The 20,592-nt window shown below is 51.7% G+C and overlaps 1 protein-coding gene across 1 annotated transcript; it reads right to left on the bottom strand.

The window, feature by feature from the left end:
- Positions 1-450: 450 nt before the first annotated feature.
- On the bottom strand, positions 451-12,526 carry CAV3 (caveolin 3). The gene is made up of 2 exons (XM_005872365.2): positions 12,303-12,526; positions 451-1,190 (listed from the first exon to the last, which is right to left on the bottom strand). The coding sequence occupies exons 1-2, from the start codon at positions 12,414-12,416 to the stop codon at positions 849-851; spliced, it is 456 nt and encodes a 151-aa protein (XP_005872427.1). The 5' UTR covers positions 12,417-12,526; the 3' UTR covers positions 451-848.
- Between the last annotated feature and the right edge of the window lie 8,066 nt (positions 12,527-20,592).

Here is a 20,592-nt window from a genome sequence, read left to right as displayed (position 1 = left end):
CTCAAAAGGTTCGCCATCACTGCCTTATACTCTCATCACACCTCTCAGGGCTGAAGGTGTGCATGTGCCAACTGACAATGCCAGGGGCTCAGTGTCTGGGGAGCCACAGGGAAGGTTCCGAGAGGGTTGACCCCAGGCCCTCGCCTCAGTGGTGCCAGAGAGGGCCCCCCACCCCTTCCATCCAAGGGCCATTTTCTTCTGTTGTTGACCTCTAGCTGGCCTGGGAGGAACAGAGTCAGTGTGAACTAATCCAAGGAACATTGGGGAGCAGATGCCCAGCTACCAAGAAGAATCCCAATAGAAACCAAACTCTGCCCTGGTTGTTGGGTTTGGACAAGAGAAAGGGCCAAACAGCTTGTTCCCTGTCGGTTTCTCAGGGCAGCGAAATCTATTTTAGGAGCTGATCAGAACACACACGCACCTTACAGACACGCACAAAACACAGCATTCTCCGAATGCAGCCGGAACCCTTTATTGGAGCCAACCCCCCAATGCCCACAGTCCCTGGTGGCTTCCTGGGTGGCGCATGTGGACAGGTCGACCCTGGGTGGGAACAGAGTGCTGGTTTGTGCTGTTACAGTACATGTGATCGCAAAGACTTGCAGTAGCTGCCTCTTAGCAAATGATCTTCCCACGTGCCCGGTCATGGGGGCAGAGTGCAAGGCCACTGTGCTTCTGGGGTGGGGCTCTCTTTTCTTTCTGGTTTCTCTAGACTCAGTGCTCCCGTCCTGGGGAGAAATAGCAGTCCTTACAGAGCAAGAGCTCGCCAGCAGTCCCCGGGGAGCAGTTCCGTGGGGCCAGCCTGGCCTAACTCCCCTGCCCGGCCACACCCCTCGCTTCACCTGGCTTTACACTTCCTTCCGCAGCAACACCTTGATGCTGCTGCACATCTGGCCCAGGGCAGCGAAGAGCGGGTTGCAGAAGGTGCGGATGCAGAGCGAGTAGATGTGGCTGATGCACTGGATCTCGATCAGATAGCTCTTGATACACGGCACCACCGCCCAGATGTGGCAGAAGGAGATGCAGGCGAACAGGAAGCCCCAGAGCAGGGCCAGCGGCACGCCCAGCAGCGTGGACAGCAGGCGGTAGCACCAGTACTTGGAGACGGTGAAGGTGGTGTAGCTCACCTTCCACACGCCGTCGAAGCTGTAGGTGCCCACGGGCTCCGCGATCACGTCCTCGAAGTCCACCTGTGGGGGCAGGAAGGGGATCCTCAGTCACGGCACCCACCCGTTTCTCAAGCTTCGGTGTGTGAGCATCAGACCGCCCTGGAGGGCTCCTGACCCCGCAGGTCCCGATGGGGACTTGACCCCTCACCTTACGGGTGGGTAAGCAGGCCCGAGGAGCTGAGGGACTTGCTTCAAGCCAAAGGTAAGTCGGTGGCAGGCCTAGAGGCATGGCTCTCAAATTCTATTATTTTATGATCCTAGGGAGTTGGACAGTCATAGTCATGCTGGAAAGATTTAGGGGTGCCTGCTGATAAGATGGTGGGCAGCAAAGGTTCCAGTGGACCCAGAGCTCATGGCGGGCAGTTGTACCACCGTGTTAAGTGCTCGGGTAAGGGAAGGGCAGGGGCTGTGTGCACCCACAGGAGGACATTGAACTCAGCCTGGGGAAGGGAAGGCTTCCTGGAGGAAGAGACATCTGTCTAGGCTGATAGCTGAAGGTAGCCAGGTGGAGGGAGGGATTGTGGGCTGAGAGAGAGAGTTTAGGGCAGAAGGAGCAGTGATTGCTGGGAGCGAGGAGCTGGTGGGACAGTGTGTGCTCTCAGGGAGATGCAGGTGCTTCCCGAAGTCCAAGCCTAGACGACAGGAGTGAGGCTGGAGAGGCAGGCAGGACAGACGTCCGTGCGATGAGCAGCCTCAGAAGGCTCTGTGCAGGGAGCAGCTCGTTCTGACACAGGTTGGGGTGGTGGGGAAGATGCATGTGAGACCAGCTGGGCGTGCTGGAGAGTCCAGGCAGGACCTGGCGCCTGGTTCGGGTGGTGGGGATGAGTTAGAGGTGCACAGGTCTGAGAGCTATTCTAGGATCTGGCATGTGGCAAAGTGAGGCATGCCGTTCCGGCTAGTGAGGGAGTCTGGTATCTGAGAGGGGCCGAGCCTGCTGATAAGCACCTTGAGGAGAAGGCAGGTTGTTTCCTTGACCTAGTCCTGCAGGGGCCTCAGATGTCCTCTCCCCATTGCCCACAACGTCCCTCTGTGTAGCTGGAACATGGGTGCCCAGAGAACCCGATCCACACAGCCTCCTGAAGGGTGACTCAGGCCCCTTGAGGGAAGTGGGAAGATAATCTGTGGATTTAGAAAATGGTAGCTTCCAGCTAAGCCACTTAACTAGCCTTTCTTGAGTCCCTGCTGTGCATTAAGCTCTGTTCCAGCTGCTTTCTCATATGTGATGCCATTTAGTGTCACTAAACTTTAGCTGTCTTGTCTGTAAAATGGGGTAGTGACCATCTCGGGCCATTTTAATAAAGTTGGTTGAATGAAGGCACAGACTAATCAGACTAATGGGAGGGTTCCCCGGTGGGGGCTGTTGGGGCCTGAGCTCAAAGTTCAGTCTTCCAGGGTGGGCCCGCTCCCCACTTTTGTTGGAGGGGGGGAGGATTCTCTCCTCTATGCACAATGGTGTTATTACAGTTAGTTTTCATTATAAAATAACATAGCCACGTTGCAGAAAATTAAGGGAATAGCAAAAACAAAACAAAACAAAAACCATCTCCAATTTGTATTTCTCTGGCACTAAAAATATTACTGCTTTGGTGCTATTCTTTCTAGTGTAACTTTTTTGGGGGAGGGAGTGGGCGTAACCGTGTTGTATGTTCAAGGTTGAGTCCTGTTTTTCTCGTATGACTGGATTCTGGGGTCCTGCACCATGTCTTTGATCTCTGGGTCCCCAGGGACAGCTCTGGCCGAGGCTCCACGTATGGAGGCATGTTAGCAGGGAGCAAAGTGTAGAGGGTGAGATTTCAGGCAGCAGTTTGGAAAAGCTGACTAGGGCAGTGGTCGGCAAACTGCGGCTCTTTGGCCCCTTGAGTGTGGCTCTTCCACAAAATACCACGTGTGGGCGCACGTACAGTGCGATTGAAACTTCATGGCCCATGTGCAGAAGTCTGTATTTTGTGGAAGAGCCACACTCAAGGGGCCAAAGAGCTGCATGTGGCTCGCAAACCACAGTTTGCCAACCACTGGACTAGGGAATCAGAAGGGCCTGCCCCGACCCTTCTGTACATTTTGCCCCCGGCCCTCTCTGCCTCATGAAGCCCCCTGGATAGAAGGGGAAGAGCATGTATATGGTCCTCACCTCCTGGAAGGATGGCACTTCTTCCTGGAGGGCTTCCAGGAGGTGGTGGCTGGCTGGGAATTTGGGGGGCTGTGGGGTTTGGAGGCAGAGATGGAAAAGTGGTGTGCTGGATATTTGGAAAAGAAAGCCCAAGTTGGTTGGAGAACGTCTCATGGCTTTGAAGAGTGGATGGGAAGTGCTGGCATCTACATCTGGTTTATATGGGCCAAAAATCCAGTTGCTGCTCCTTGGGGGAGCTTTCAAACCCAAGGAGCTGGGGAGTAGAGGCCCGGGGGACCATTCCAGCCTTGCCCTGGGTTCTCCCACCATGGCTATGGAGGGGCAGCCAAACTCATGGGCCCTGGAACCTGCTGCCTGCCCCTCCTCCGCTGTGGCCAATGCCTAGCCCATGCCCCATGCCTCTTAGTGCCAGGCTGGCCGCTGGAGCATGCTGCAGCCCCAGGAACTTTGCCAGCAGAGGGAGGCATTTGGGCACAGACATGCCTCCCTGCCTGTGTCCCCACCAACCCTCCCTCCTCCTTTCCCTCTCCCACTGAGCACCTGTGGCCTCTCCAGCCTTCTTGTGGCTGCTCCTTAGGAGGGCGCCTCCCCACTCACAGATTACCCAGCCCTGCCTCTCACCTTCCAGGGCGGCAGACAGGCAGGGCCCAGGCTGAATCTAGGCATCCTGATTCTACTCTGAGCACTTCACACTGCCCCAGCCAGGGTCAGGCCCCGGGGTAGATGCTGCTGTTGGGGAGGGTGACTGCCCCTCTGAGGTCTGGTCCTTGTCAGTAAAGACCTGCCCAAGGCAGCGCCCCGGGCCCTTCTTCCCAGCTCCCTACCCTGCTCCCAGCAGTCAGCAAGGCCCCGCCCCCCTGCAGCCCAGCCCAATTTGTTCACTTATCCCAGCATATTCCTCCACTCGACACATTTGATTGTTTGTGTCTGGCCTCTAAGAGGCAACAGAGTGGGAAGAGCCCTGACTGATGAAGCCACACTGCTAAGGTGCGAGTCCAGCTCTGCTCCTTATGGCTCTGTGACCTTCAGCAAGTGGCGTAGCTTTTCGTTGCCTCATTTTCCTAGGCTTATGAAGCTTATTGGAGGATTTAGTACGTTAAAAGATGTAAATACTGAGCATTGCCTGGCACCGAACACTGATTAGGAACTGTTCGCTGTTGGTGGTTGTCACAGCGTGCTTTCAACAGGAGACGAGAGTCCCAAATCTGGGTGTGCACCCCAGTGTAGCTGCTGATCTGATGAGTGACTTTGGCAACTTAACCTCTTTGAACTTCATTTTCTCATCGTAAAATGGATTTACTACTTCTTACAACCTTGTTATGAGGAATAGAAATAATTTCTCATCCATCCATTCAACTCAACAAGTATTTATTCAACATCCGCTCTGCGCTAGGCACACCGCCTCTTGGCCAGTGCTTAGCATGACACCTGGCATGTGGTAGGTGCTGGTGATAGTCATTATTTGTTCAGTTGCTTGGAAGTTCCTATGAAAATATATTTAAGGGAATCTGTTGACACCCCAGATCATAAGTGCACTTCTTCAGCCTACCTAGCCATAAATGTGTGTGTGTATGTGTGTGTGTGTGTTTATGTGTGTATGTGTGTGTGTTTATGTGTGTATATGTGTGTATGTGTGTGCGTGTGTATATGTGTGTATGTGTTTATGTGTGTGTATATGTGTGTATGTGTGTATATGTGTGTATGTGTGTGCGTGTGTATGTGTTTATGTGTGTGTATATGTGTGTGTGTGTGTGCACGCACGCACACACCTCAGCCTGTGCTGATAAAATGGACAGGTCCTCTTTTCCCTCATCTCCTACTTACAGTAATAATTCTACCCCCAAGGATCTCTCTGTTGTGTCTTTTAATTATCATTCATTTTGTTGCAGAAGCCATTGGTGCTGACATTTGTATTTTCAGTAATTGCCCTTGGGCACTATGCATGGGGCAACTGATCTGTGAATCAGAAAACGTGCCCTGAGAGGGATGGGCTGGGCTGGGAGGAGGCAGCTGTTCCCCTAACTGGGATTAAGCATGGAGATAGCGTGCTAGTTTGGGGAGGTATTTATAAGACCCGGCGCAGGCAGCTCTAGGCAGTCATGCCAGTGTATCAGAAGCACACGGTGACTTCATTTCTTAATCCGTTTTCAGAAGCTGGAGGGGAGATGGCTGTTTGGGGAGGGTGGTGGGGCGGGGGCTGGATCCATGGGCAGCTCAGTGTGCAGCTGGAGGGAGGGGTTGGAGGTGGAGGCAGAGAATGTGGCTGCTCGTTCAGTTGGTGCCCCCTTCTCTGGCATATTTATTTTTGGAACAGCAAGAGGGCCAGTTGATTAATCGGAACCAGCCAGCACAGCCCCCGCAGTCTCAGAGGGCAGGGAGGGTGCCAGGCAGCAGGACCAGGCGCTGCTGGAGGATGCGGGGGAGGCCAGCAGCCACCTTCTGTCAAAAATACCTCCCCCACATGCCCACATGATTCAGTCCTTGGGCATCCAGGGCCCTGGACACTCTGGATAGGGTATTTGGGGAATAGCTCTAGGCGGGAGGGTAGACGTCTGGTCCCAGCCTCCACTTGACCATTGAGTGACCACTGTGTGATTTGGGGCCTGGTGCTTTCCCTCTCGGGCCTCTGGGACTTTTTGTTTTTATTTTTTAACTCTATCAGAGGATTAGGTCAAGACCCTTATAACACAGACTTAGTTTTGGAGTCAGAAGACCCAGGGGGTGGCTTAGCTTTGCTGGGTCGTAGTTTGTTCGCTTATTACCTTGCTCCATAAAGGGTGGTCCTCAGTCAGTGCCCCTCCATGCCAGGCAGGTGCAGAAGTGGAGAGTGAGCATTTAGAAATATTCACAGCCATTTGACCCAGTAGTTTTATGTCTATTGACTCTAATCATACTAAAAATTGGAGCTTACATTGTGGATGCCTTTTATTGATTTGATTTCTCTAGTAATTAGTTTTTATTACATTTTACAAAAGTATTGGTGTATAAACAGATTGGAAAAATAGTAATAAAAGGGACCCTCTACTGAGATAGTTTAAGAAACACTGGCCTATAAAGTAGGAAGCTAACATGAGGTGATTGCAGCAAAACAGTTGAAAAATGGCAAAGCTTTGCTTTTTGTGTAATTGGTAATAACATTAATATAATTCTGTACAATCTGGGATAATCATAGCAACACCCATAATTTGGCCCTGTCGATGCTGGTTTCTGGCCAGGGATCATATCTAGTGTTTCACCCAGCATGTAAGGGGCGAGCAGGGTGGAGCCCACGTTGGCCTGACATCAAGTCCTGAATTCCCTCTGCCCTGTCCCTGGCCACGGTCATCGCAGGGCCCGGTACCCCAGCAGGAGATGAGGCACAGATAGCGGCACAGGCCAGTTCTGAGGGCGGGAGGCGGGGTCAGGGGTTCCTTGGAGCTTGAGGGCCAGAGCACCCTACAGGATGGATCTGGGTTGCCTGGGCTGGGTCTTACAGGGACTTGGGTTCATGTAAAAGAGCTGTGAAGAGACTGAGATGACAGAAGGCTCCAGGGCGAGAGAAAGGACCTTTCGGAAGAACCCCCACCAGGTCTCCTGAGCCCTGTCCTTTCCCTCCTGCCCTGTCAGTCTCTGCCTTCAGGAAGTCGGTGCGGGTGGGAAGGAGAGCAGTAGAAATAGCCCTGTGCTGAGTTCTAGGCATGCCTGGCACCAGATTTTGGTGGGGGGTGAGCTAGTCTTCAAAGATGCCCCCCAATTAGTCATGCCTCTCAGCGTTTATGATCTCTCATCGTCTCATCCTCATTGAGTCTGGGCTTGCCCTGCAACTTGCTTTAACCACCAGAACGAGGGAGAAGGGATGCTGTGCCATTTCCAGAGCTAAGCCTTAGGAAGGCGTGGCAGCCTCTGCTTTGGGGAGCTCTAAGCCACATTAGAAGTTCACTTTTATACCCTAATCTAGAGACCAGTCCATTGCCACACCCTGCTCTAGAGACTGGTGGAGAGGCCACATAAAGGGAGAGGCCCAAAACGACACGGAGATAGAGGCCCAGCCATCCCAGCATCGGAGCTGAGCCCCGCCTCCCAGCCATACCCACCAAGGCGCCAGGCATGTGAATGAGCCATCTTGGATGTTCCAGCTCAGTCGAGGCCCCAGGTGGTTGCAGTCCCCGCTGTCATCTGACTGCAGCTACAGGAGCTGCCGGCAGTGAGCCCTGCAGGCTGCCCCGCTGAGCCTGCTCAACCCACAGGACAGTGAGAGATCATCAGATGGTGGTTGCTTTAAGCCTCAAGTTTTGGGATGATTTGTTACACAGCAATACATAGTTGATACAGTGTGTCTTTAGGGAAATCTGGTGGTAACTCGGGACTCCAAGTTTGTCTTCTATAGGATAAAGGGGACTTATTTGCACTTGAAAGTGCAAAACATTCACTGATCCTGGTTAATAAGAATTTCTGGTGGCAGGTCCAAGAAATCTGCATTTTACAAGCTCCCCAGGGAAGTGGGCCATATTTTGAAGAACTCTAGGCTAGCTGATATCCAGAAGTTCCCGTAACACTAACTTATAAATACCTCAGTGTGAGGTAGTCCAGAGTGGCCCTTCCTGGTGGTACCTGACAGAGGGCAAGGCATTTCTGAAAGGCATTGCCATGTGGAACGACTGGCAGATTGGGTGACCTCCCACAATCCAACTTCAACCTGCCCCTTTGCCTTCTCGCCCTCCAATTCCCTTTCAGATGCTTTGTCTTAGTCCCCCTTTCTCCCGCAGTCAGAGCAGCAAAGAGGTTTCATCTGTGAGCCAGCTCAGCCTGGCTGATGGACCAGGGCTTCCTGGGGCAGTGTCGTGACCCGATAGTCCTGTCCTGTCTGCCTGGACCTGGGGTGGGGGAAGCGGGGGAGGGGCCTCTGACTCTGCCCTACATTCTCCTCAATAATTGTGGCCTTTGCTTATTTTGTTTCCTCCTCTGGGAAAGCCTGTTCTCCCCTTTCCACACTTAAAATTGTTCCCTTTTTAAAAAAATGCATCTGGATACCACCCCCCCCTGAATCTGGCTCCTGGTTTTCCCAGATGAGAGTGATGTCTTCTCCTTAACGCCCCCCCCCCCGCCCGAGGGCACTTCAGCTGGCACAAATTTATGGCATTTAGCAGCTCCCTGAACTCTTGTTAGTTTTATCTCCTCTTGCCGGTTGGGTTGGCTGCTTCTTGAGAAGGAGGAGGAAGTGCAGGTCAGTTTGCTCTCTCTGTAACAGCGTGTCCAGGGGCCCACATGGGGAGTAGAGCTGGCCCTCCGGGTGTTAGCAGCAAAGGCTGTGGCTTGTGTGTTTTTCTGCAGGCAGGTGTGGGTTGTGGGTGGGTTGGAATCTAGAGTGCTGGGCTGGGACCGTGTCTGCCCCTGCCCTGTTTGAAGGGCCGACTTTTAGTGCCTAAGGAGAGAGCGGGTGGGGCCAGAAACTGAAGGGCCTGCATGGCCCTCTGTGCTCAAGTGTCACTGCGACAGCACCTGGAGTCTTGTTGTGAGGCAGAGAGAGAGCCGACCCTGAGCCCTCAGAAATAACTCAGGAGGACTCAGGGTGGGGCTGGGGCCTGCAGGAATGCATGGGGAGAGGGCTGGAGGCTGTGCAACGTGGGTCTGAAGGGAAAGGTGTCCTCACTGGCGGGCTGGAGCCCTGAGGACCATTGGTGCACATTCACCCCGACACCCCCTAGAGCCAGGCATGGGGTCTGAGACAGCACAGTGCCTGGCACATGGCAGGCACTCAACAGCGATCCGTGGAGTCAGTGCTCCACGAATGGTGGTGATGGTGGGAGCAGAGGGAATGGGTGTGTTTCCCCAGCTCCTCAGCCCTGGGCCCGGCCCAGAATCTTGGAGAACACAGTTCAAGTTTGTTGGGCTGTACAGGTCTCCCCTCTGTCTTAGCACCTATTTCCCACCTGGGTTCAAGGGCAGCCCCAGGCCTTGCTCAGGAAGTTTGGGGAGGTTGGAGCTCTGGAAAGACTAAAGGGAGTGCCTCCCCTCTGCTGGGGGTCAGATCTATGGACACATTGGATCTGTCTCCCTCTTCAGGTCCAGAGAGGGAAAGGAGTTTTTCCAGAATCACACAGCAAGTTAGTGTCAGGACTGCTACCAGAACTTAGGTCTCTGTACCCAGTCTCATTTCAGCACCTTCCTGTATCACTCATCCTAGGCCACGTGGAGCCATTACCACTCATGAAACCACCCCTAGCAGGTGCCTTCCGAGCCTTCATCTCAGCCTGTCTCCCTCACCCCTCACCCCTCACCCCCTTTTCTTTCTTCCTCCTTCCATCTGGTCTTCTCCCCAGGTGATGAAAAACGCCCAGGTGATCCACGCTCTCCTCTCTCCCTCCCTCCTCTCTGAATTCCCTCACAGACCATTACACCACCCTGAATTCTGATTGAAGTCTATTTTGTGGTATTTGTCTGACTTGATTTTAAGATCCCTGTTCTAAATTTCAAAACGTTTTCATTTTTCACTCATGAAAAAAAAAAAAGTTAAATAACTAGCCAAACCAGGGAATGGCCAGTACCTCTACCAAATAATTAACAAGATTATTATCTCTTATGGGAGAAACATTTTTCTGGGGCTCAGCCCCAGGGGAGGCGGCGTGAGCAGCTGCATCTGTGGGCCCCCATCCCTCCTTTGGTTTATAATCTGGGCCTAGAGCCTGGCAGGCTCCCTCCTGGCTCAGTAGGGCCCGAGAGTCTCTCTCCACTTGTCTTCTACTGCGGGTCTCCTTTGGAAACCACATTCTCTCTTGGGGTCCTGTCCTCCATTCCCAGCAGAGGGGCTGCCAGAGGGGAGCCTGGGAGCAAAACCTGGCGCTGGCTCAGTTCTCTTGCCCTGCAAGCTCCTCCGGGCTCCCACTCAGCTCACACTTATCACATCCTTGCTTTGTGCCGGGGACTGTGCCAGGCACTCTCAAACCCCTTGTTACGCTTAATCCTCATGGTATATTTCTATTGCACAGAGCTGCTCTGAGATTCATGTACCTGGTGGATATTATGATATTATGCTCATTTCACAGAGGAAATGCAGACTCTGAAAATCTAGGTGACTTGTCCAGCGTCCTCATTTTTAGGTAGAAGAGCGTGGGTTTGAAACCAGATCTGTTAAAGTCAAGTGTGGGACTGTTCCCTCTAGACCACACTGAGCAAACCGTGACGAATACTATTTGCCATTTACCTCGCGCCTTTTAGCTTGCAAAATTTGCCCCCTAATGCTCCCTTTGCAGCCTTTTCACCGTGTGCTGTAATTATCCTATCTCCTCCATCAATGACATACATATATAAATGCAATACTAGCATAGCATGAGCTGTTCTGGAGTAAACGCCCTGAGTGAAGAGCCAGCCACCAACTGCCTGGAGGAGTTAGGGAAGGCTTCTGGTGGAGGTGACGGTTGAGTTGGGTCTTGAAGGCTGAGCAGGGCCTTCACCGTGTGGAGGTGAGGAGCTGGGTGCTCCTGGCACAGACACAGGAGTGTGTCCTGGTGGGTGTGGTCAGCTCCTGGCATGTGGGCTGGAAGGTGGGAGAAGGTTGGGATCAAGATGGTGCTGGGGTTTGAAAGCCATGGGGAGAAGTTAGACTCAGCATGGGAAGTGCCCACTGAAGGGTGGCAGGGCAGGGTGCTCAGGCCGGTTCTTAGCCACACCGTGTCATTCAGTGGCCATGAGCTTTGGGCCAGTACACCCGGCTGTGGCCAGTACAACATAATAATTCTAAGGTTTGTATAATTTTAATTAAAATATAAAAACTGATATTCGGTTCTAGGATTGGCAAACTTTTAAAAATGTTTGGAACAATTTGGGCATGTGAGTTTATTTGGGCATTTCAACTGTACATTTTATGCAATTACATACAGAGCAAGGATTCCTGATAAAAATTTGGAGTCTGAATTGAGATGCACCCCGAGTCTAAGATACGCACTGGATTTTGAAGCCAAAGAAAGACTGGGCAGTAGTTCATTGGTCATTGTTTTGTATTGGTTACATATTACAATGATACTATTTTGGATATACTGGGTGAAATCAAAGTATGAAAATTAATATCCCTTTTAAATCATAAGTATGAAAATTAGTATCTCTTTTTCCTTTTTAAAATCATGGCTGCTAGGAAATGTACAATTACATGGGGTGAATGTGTAATGGGTCACATTGTTTCCTTTGGAAAGTGCTTGTCTGAGGTCTGATGCCTTCAGCAGGATCAGGAGGCCCAGGCCCTTCTAACAGCCCTAACAGTGACTCTGATGCTGGTGGCTGGGCCCCTGCTCCCAGCGGGTCAGCTGTGGGAAGATCCCTGTGGGTACCAAGCGGAGGTTGGAGTGAGGGTGTGGGCCTGGAGGCGGCCGGACGAGGAAAGGGGCCTGATTCTGGCAGCGGCCGTGGGTGGGGCTGACTCCCTAAGGCTGCCCACCTGTCCCCATCTGAGCATTTCCTTTCAGGGGCCTGGGTGCTCTCTGAGAGGCCTCTGCCCTGGCCTGGCCCCTGGACCAGGGGTCAGGTGGGGGGCTGGCAGGAGTGCTGGGCATGGCCCCATACCTGGGGGGTGGACATTGGGCAGTGCCACAGGGCGGGGGTGGTGAGTGCCCCTGGGAGGGCCACCAGCCCTGGCAGAAGCTGCCCTCCAGGGATTAGCCCAGAGTCCACTGTGGAGACCGCAGAAATGCCCCCTGGCCTGGAGAAGAGCCCACGTTGGCCACCTCGTCTTCATCCTGGGACGAGGGCCAGGAGCCAGTGGGAAGCGCTTCAGGGTAGTAGGGCTCCGTGACATGCTCCCCGCCCAGTCAACGCCTGGGTCACCCGGGTGTGGCTCACTCTTGCTCTTGTTTATGTAAAGGTCCTTTGGGAGGTGTACAGGCTGGGTTTTTAGGGGGGAATTGGAGAAGACAGAGGGACCAGGCCTCTTTCCAGGGAAGCTGACTGTGTGGAGCAGAGCCCTCCCGTCCAGCACCCACTGCTCTGCACACCCCACACCCTCTGGGCGGGCTGCGCCGGGGCAGGCCCGAGCCTACCTTCACTATGTCCTCGTTAATGTTCTTGGGGTCTCGGTTCACCAGGTCGATCTCTTTGCAGTGGATGTCCTTGACGATCTGGGCCTCCAGGTCCGTGTTCTCTTCGGCCATCATCGTGGGGCTGGGAGACCCGGGGGGAAAGACTCGGGGCAGGGACACCAGTTCAGTGTCCCCAGGCTTGTGCCCCAGCCGGCTAAATAGGCCCCACCCAGCATGCCAGCTGACAGCTGTCCCACATAGCTCCAGCCTGCCTCTCACCAAAGCCTCGGTGGCAGGCCTCCAAGCTAAAATTAAGATCGGCGCTCTGCTGGGTGGCCCAGAGCTCCTTAAAGGGGGCTGCTGCAGCACTGGGCCTCACGGGGCAGAGGGCCTGGCACCCCTGCTGCCCCCGCCCACAGCTCCAGCTGGGCTGTTGGTTGAGGTCCTGGAATTTGCCCCACAGTGTCACCACCGTGTCAGCGTTTGAGCTCCTAGGGGAGTGATGGGGCCCTGGCTCTGCCTCTTGCTGGCCGTGTGAGGTGGACACACCTCCCCTCTCTGGGCCACCATGTGCCCGCCTGTAAAATGGGCCCCTGATAATAATCGGACCCTGTTTGCCTTTGTTGGGAGGAGGAGGCCAGCTCATGTGTGGGAAAGGGCTTCACAAAGGAACTGAAATGCTGGCTGGGAGGGATTCGTGTTAGAGTAGTTCTTACCTGGCCCTGCTACTTGGTGGCCTGGAGTAGAGATTTTCCTCCTTCTGGGGTTTTCCCTGGGCAGGGAGTTGATGGACTGTGACATGGGGGTGGGACAGGGAAGGAGACCACCGATGGGGATGCCCACCCTCCTCTGTCTTCTTGACGCCACATGGCGAGGTCCACGTTTACGCTGCTCTTTGTCCTACCCATAGCGATAGCTTCCTCATGGACCGCGGGCATCGCTGGGTGCACCTCTCTTAGGTGCCTGCTCAGTTTTTATGTGTCCTCTTCGAACTCAGCCATCACTCGAAGCCTCCGCAGCATGATGAATGAAGACTCTGTGTCCCCAGGGACCAGGGTCTATACATCCACTCATCCATCCATCTGCTCATTTATTCGGGATTTGCTAACAGCGGGGCTAAGCAGACCCATCAGTCCCTGTCCCTGCCTTGAGGAACTCAGTTTAGGGGAACAGACCTATAAAAAATAAATTGTAATACAGTGCTACAGATCAGAGGCATTTTTACAAAGAACTTGCCTTAGAAGTCCAGAGGAGGCAATGGCTCACTCTGAAGGCATCAGGGAAGTCTTCCTGGAGGAGGTGGCTTTGGAATAAGGTGTTAAGAACAAGCAAGAGATCACCACATAGAACATTTCACATAGGAAGGCTATAGACATGAGGACTAGTGTGAACTAGAAAGCTGAGGAGTGTGCAGTGGCTGGAGCATGGGTCGTCTGGGGTGTAGGGTAGGAGATCAGGCTCTACTGGGGCGGGGGTATGAAGGATCCTGAATGTCATACTAAAGAGTATGGATTTTATCTAGAGGTGCTGGGAAGCCATTGGAGACTTCAGAGCAGCAGAGGGTCTTTATCAGATTTGTGTGTGAGGAACGTCACTGGCGATTGGAACTGGGTGAGGTTTGAGGCGGGAAGACTGATAAAAAAGCTGGAGGCAATAAGGGCTCTCTCATAACTGTGATTGGCTACTTACTAATAATAAAGATGCAAAACAGTAGTGGCTTGTACACGGTAGGGGCTTTTTCTTTCTCTCTCACGTAGTACAAACAGGTAGTTCAGAACTTCTGTGGTGGCCACATGGTGTCATTCGGCCCCAGACCTCCATCTCTCTGCCCTGCTATTCTCAAAGCCACCTCAGGGCACAGGGTAACTGCTGCTCTTCCAGCCATTGCATCTGAGTCTAGACAAGAATAAAGGAAAGCACAGGGAAGGAAAAGGCATCTGCCAGCTGAATCGGCTGCCACAGAAAGCTTTCCCACTAAACAACTGTTTATTTCTCGTTGGTCACCCCTCTTGGCAAAGGAGGCTAGAAATGTAGACTTTAAGCTGAGCACATGGTCAGCTCCCACAGTGTCACTAGGGGTAAACGATTGGCAACTAGAAAACTCTGCTGCTAAATCTCTTAGGAACTGCCTGGGTTTTTGTTTTTGTTTGTTTTATCCTCCTGTCTGGGGCCCAGGTCCTAGGAATATGCGCCTCCTCCTGCAAAGCGATTGGGACAAAACAAGAAAGTTGTTGCTTGTGTTCATGTGGGACATGGCAGGGATCTGCGCCTGGGTGCGAGCTTCGCCCACTGCTGGCCCAGTCGTGTGGTGAAAACTGGGGCAGCAGGATTGCCACAGGGTTGGGGGAGCCACCTGGAAGAGACGCATCCTAAAGGAGAAGGGATGGTAGCAGATGACAGTAATGATTATGGAAAATGGTATTTTTCAAAGACAGCTGCATCTGTCTTCTGACGCATCCTAAAGGAGAAGGGATGGTAGCAGATGACGGTAATGATTATGGAAAATGGTATTTTTCAAAGACGGCTGCATCTGTCTTCTTAGAACGGGGCTGGCTGTATCTGTATTCTTACAATGGGACTGACACTCCTTCCATCAGGAGATGAGTCTGTGTTCCTCCCTTCAATCTGGACCGGGGTTTGGATTACTCTGACTCGCAGGGTGCCGCAGAGCTGACTTGATGTACGTTGGGCCAGGCCATGGAAGGATATAGCTTCCTGGCTCTGTCCTCTCAGGATTCTTGCCCTTGGAACTCAGCTGCCATATTGTGAGGAAGCCCAAACTAGCCCATGTGGTGAGACAACAGGAAAGGCACTAAGGTCCCCTGCTGTCAGCCAACATCAGCCTTCAAATGTGTGAGTGAATGAGGCTTTGGATGACTCCAGTGCTGTCTTCGAGTCACCCCTAAACCTTCACACCTTCCAGCTGCAGCCCAGACATCATGGAACAGAGCCATGCTATCTTCTTTGTGCCTTTAAAAATTTTTTATAATATGTATACCAGTGTCCCTAAGCATTAGACTTTTTTTTAATGTCACTAATTTGAGGGTAGCTTGATTCCCGGTCATAGTAACTGGGAGCATGAGTGATAATAGAAGTCATAGCAACTACTGTTTGTTGAGTTCACTGAGTGCTGGTGCTATGCTAACACCCCATGGAGTGTGTAAGTTGGTTCATTTGTTGTGTGAAACTGTTGCGACCTTATTTGATGATCAGTGATGAGGGCCAAGGTTGAGGGGCAGCCCATACAGATTTTGGATCCCAGAGGAAGGAAATGCTGTGGTCTGAGGTGACCAGCGAGTGCTTTCTGGGGGTGGCAGCCCTTCAGCTGGACCAGAAGGATGATTGGATCAGAGAGGCAGAGCTGTCTCTCATTTCACATGACAATCCTGTTTCCAAAGGCGATGTAACAACGAGCACTTAACCCAGCAGCCCTTAGTCTTGAGGTCTTTTCTTGTCCCCATCACTCCCCCACTTTGTGACTGCGGCTCAGCTATTTACCTTCTCTGTGCCCCGTGTCCTCACCTGTCAGACGCGGATGGTGAACCTGCCGCATTTCTCACGCACAGGGAGAAAACCCAACGGGCACCAACAGGCCTGTGCAGCCTGGAGAAAACGTTGGGAAGAACACACTGAAAGATGAGGCTGTCAAGTCCGCCCCGGGGCGATGCTCCTGACGTGAGACACAGTGAAGGAGGGAGAGTGACTTCCCAAAGCCCGTTTGGTGCCTGCGGTTTTATGGAGGACTCTGCTTCTTATTTTAAAGACATTTGTTGTTGTTTCGGAGAGAGAGGAAAATCTTTGAAAATGGGATGTGCGAAAAGACAAACGTTTGTGGAGTATGAAAAGAGGAAATAATAGGAAAGATGATATAGATCAAGTCATTGAGAAAGTTGTAGCCCTTCAATCGGCAGGCTCAATTAACTGTCAAATTTAGAGCTACCATTAACCAGAAAGCTATATCAATTATGAAAAAAAATAAGGCACCCTGCCAGGTGGCTCAGTGGTTGGAGCAGCATCCCATACACCAAAGGGTTGTGGATTCACTCCTTGTCAGGGCACATATCTAGGTTGCAGGTTCAGTCCCTGGTTGGGGCATATGGGAGGTAACCAATCAATATTTCTCTCTCTCTTTTTCTCCCTCTCCCTTCCTCTCTCTCTCTAAAAAAATAAATAGCATATCCTTGGGTGAGGATTAAAAAAAAAGGCTAGGATGAGTAGTAGAAAAGGAAACTTTTTTCTTTTTCCTAGGCGTTTTAGATCTAGGCAGAAGGCCTCTATTTTTCTGTTCACTACTTGGCTTTCAGAGTTTGCATTTAGAAGACAAATCACAGCATTACAGAGCTGGAAGAGACCCATCTTCTGCATTTTACAGATGAAGAATCTGACAGTCAAAGAGTCTTGGTTGGTGGAGGGGAGAGCTTGGGATTTGGAAAGAGAGCTGGGAGTAATGGCCACATGCCAATCAGCTGGTCTGTCCTCCATGCTTCAGTTTACTCATCTATGTAATGAGGATAAGAAAACCATCTCTTCTTACCACACTTTGGTACCTGATTCCTACCAGATATTTTGGAGATTTTTGTAATGGTTCCCAAAAAGGACAATGTGATCTCTGGATGCATTAGCAGAGACGTATCTGCTAGAATGATGGAGGTGACTGTTTTACTCAGCTCTACACTGGTCAGACTCTACGTGGAGCCTTGTTTGGGCTCCATGGTTTAAGAGGTTGGGGCATATGGAATCAATGTTTGGGACCTTATTTAGAATAGAGTCTTTGTAGATGATCAAGTTAATATGTGCTCCTCGGGGTGGGCTCTCATCCCACATGACTGTCCTTACAAAAAGGGGGAATGTGGACACAGAAATGGACATGCACACAGGGAGATGCCATGTGAAGACCGGAGTTCTGTGCCACAAGCCCAGGAACCCCCCAAAGCTAAGAGAGATGCCTGGAACAGACCCTTCCCTGGCACCTTTAGAGGTGGTGCCGCCCTGCAGGTGCCTGGATCCGACATGTAGCCTCCAGAACCACAGCAGGATAAATTTCTGTTACTTGAGCCACTCTGTTTGTGGTGCTTTCTTACGACAGCCCTATGAAATTAATGTATGGTGAAAGGATCCAAAATTCTAACTGAACTAGTTTCCTTTAGCTGCTGTAATGAATGAAAACTTGTAAATTAACAAGACATTTCTGTCTTACACTCTGGAGTTCAGAAGTCCTAGCGTCCGGGTGTCAGCAGGCCAGCAGAATTACTTCCTGCCTCGCTAGCTTCCAGAGGCCAAGCGTCCTCTGGTTCGTGGCTCCTGCCTGTCTTCAAAGTGCATCCCGTCAACCCCTGCTCCACATCAGGGCTGTGTTCCAGGCTCCTGCCTCCCCTCTGCCCTCCCGGTACCCCAACCCCCACTTCTGGTCTCCAGGATCTTCTGGCTTTTTGCCTATTGGCACATGAGCACCTGATTCCTTTCGAGCCCACAGCCTCCGGCTCTGTGGGAATGCTGGGGCCGTCATGCCAAGGCAGTCTGTCTGGACAGCAGACACTGCTGGCCCCAGCTGAGCCAAGCCTACTGGGCAGCCATTGGCACCCAGCCCCCAGACTCTCCTGCCTCCCTCTCTCTTCACATGAATGCTATGCTTGCAGGAGAAAAGTGGATTTGGGACTTCACATAAGGAGGGACTTCTCAACAGCCAGAGCTCTCAGAGAGTGGACTGGGGTAGGAAACAAGGTAGCTCAGTGGAGAATGCAGAATCCTGTGGGTCTGAAGAGCATGGGCTTCTGGGTCATACTGACCTGAGCGGATCTACCTGTCATGACCTTGAACCTGAGTTTTCTGACCTGTAACATAGGATAGATACTAATAGGATGACATGAGGACAGTGTCAGAGTCGCAAATTTAAATGCCCTCAGGGGAAGCGAATGTGTTTCTTCCCAGATGGAAGAAACCCAGGGCCTTGTGGTCATCTCCCTTTTGATCGACACAGAGACAAGAAACACACCCCTTTCCTTTTAGCTGTAGGAAAACTGACAGGGCAAACATGAATGATGGTAGCAAAGGATGCTCAGCCTTAGTGTGGAGGACAATGTGGAGTGGTGGGGGCTGTGGAAAACTGGAGATCATGTGCCCTAATGCCTCCGAAAGAAGTGGTATTCAGGCTTGGGATGTTGCTGAATGGCTCAGCCCATGTGGGGCGGGGCTGAGCGGGCACAGTATGGGGCTATGTCCTCGGGGCCATGAGGAATCTCAGTGCCCAGGCCATACTCCAGATCCACGATGGCAGTATCTCAGTAATTTCTGACGCTCCTCTCAGAGTCCCGGTTTTAGAGCCAGTCTAGCCTTAGGGACGAGGAGGTCGGGGCCATGGGGTACCCTGGCGATTGGGGCCAGGGAGACAGACTGAGGGAGAGGAGAGATTCCTGGTGGGGGTTCAGGGGTGAGTGCTGCCCGCTGTGCAGTGTGACCCCTCATCGTCCTCATAAAGCTTCACACGTCTCAGTGTGCCTGTTGTCATGGGGAGGGCGGGCTGAATTTAGTATTAAAATGACGTCACCCAAAACAGCTATTGTAAGAAGAGCAGCTGACTTGCCGAGAGCAAAAAGGCCAATATTCTTGTGAAATTGCTCAGTTATGGTCGTTCTTTTTTAAAATTTTTTTATCTTTTCACCCCGCTCCTGCCCCCTCCCTGTGGTTGTTCTTTTATGGGAAACAGCACATTCTTTTCAGAACTCAGGCAAGAAGAGCTGCAAGATCTAGATGTGCAGTGAGGAAGGGGCTTGACAGATTGGAAATCGGGGAGATGCCTTTGGTGGTCACCGGGGCCGGTGTCAGGGTTAGAAGTGCAGGGCCAGCTGCTGAGGCTCAGAAAGGAAATAACGTGTCCCAGCCATTCCTCGTTTAAATTGTGCCCAGGTCGAAGGACACAAAGATAATAGGAAGTGTAGGAATCACTGTCAGAGGTTTAATAGGGTGCTATAGAGAAGAGTCCTTGGTCAGCCCAGGAAGAAACATTTTGAGACATTCAATAGTATCATTAAACTGAGGCAGCAAAGGACATTCCTCAGGTTGCATTTACCTGATAGACCTGGCACCTCTGCCCAATGAATGAAAGCCATTCCACCCAGCCGGGGTGGCTCAGTGGTTGAACATCAATCTATGAGCCAGGAGGTTATGGTTCAGTTTCCCATCAGGGCACATGCCTGGGTTGTGGGCTCAATCCTCAGTGCGGGGCGTGCAGGAGGCAGCTGATCAATGATTCTCCCTCATCATTGATGTTTCTGTCTCTCTTTCCCTCTCCCTTCCTCTCTGAAATTAATAAAAACATTTTTAAAAAATAAAATAAAAGCTATTCCTACTGAAATGGAACTTTTGTAGTTTGTGGTTGGTCTTTATTTTGTTCAGATACACAGGAAGTCTTTGTTTTGGGTCTGATGTGAGCAGTCCCTAGATATGTGAGGGATTACTGTAATATTTCATTTTAATGTGCTGCAGAGCTAGCATTAAGTTGTTTTAATTTTTACCCACATGCATATTTACATCTGCTGTTTGTGTGCCTTTGGGTTGAGGAATTAATTTTTTTAGGGCAGTGGTTTTCAACCTTCTGGCCCTTTAAATACAGTTCCTCATGTTGTGACCCAACCATAAAATTATTTGTAACTGTAATGTTGCTACTGTTATGAATCGTAATGTAAATATCTGATATGCAGGATGGTCTTAGGCGACCCCTGTGAAAGGGTCGTTCGACCGCCAAAGGGTTCGCGACCCACAGGTTGAGAACCGCTGTTTTAGGGGAAACAGGACAGACCTTAGTTTTATCCCTATTTAGTGGCCCAGGCACAGAGTGGTCCAGTTGGTTGGTTCCCTGGAGCCAAGGAACTGGGGAGAGAAGGAAGTGGCCAGGCTGAGGGAAAGTGTGACACTGTGGTTTATAATAACAGGTAGGATTTGGTCTTTGTCTCCATTCCTGGCATCCCACACCCCCAGCCTCCTGGACATGGAGTGACGTAGTCAATCCTGCCTACCTAATGAAGCCTCAGACAAACCCAGAGGGAAGAAGATCTGAGAGCTCCCGGTTGGTGAACGGGGCAATTCAGGGAGGGTGGTGCTCCCAGAGGGGCGAGGAAGCTCCATCCCTTCCCCATACCTGCTCTGTGCACCCCTTCCATCTGCATGTTTCTGGATCACACATCCTTTTGTAATAAATCAAGGAGGGTTTGCATTAACTGGAGAGGTGCTGAGAAGAAAGCTTTGGAGTTGGGGCAAGGAGACGAAGGGAGGTGGGGCAGAAAGCTTGCAAACTGACAGGACACAGGCATTAAAG

Source organism: Myotis brandtii, unplaced genomic scaffold, assembly GCF_000412655.1.
Source record: "Myotis brandtii unplaced genomic scaffold, ASM41265v1 scaffold378, whole genome shotgun sequence".
Lineage (NCBI taxonomy): Eukaryota > Metazoa > Chordata > Mammalia > Chiroptera > Vespertilionidae > Myotis > Myotis brandtii.
This window is presented reverse-complemented; position numbering and strand designations above follow the sequence as displayed.

Coding starts and splice junctions, on each gene's coding strand:
- CAV3 (XM_005872365.2), bottom strand. CDS start 12,416: ATGATGGCCGAAGAGAACACGGACCTGGAGGCCCAGATCGTCAAGGAC. Junction 1,191..12,302: donor TTAACGAGGACATAGTGAAG/GTAGGCTCGGGC, acceptor CTGCCCCCACAG/GTGGACTTCGAGGACGTGAT.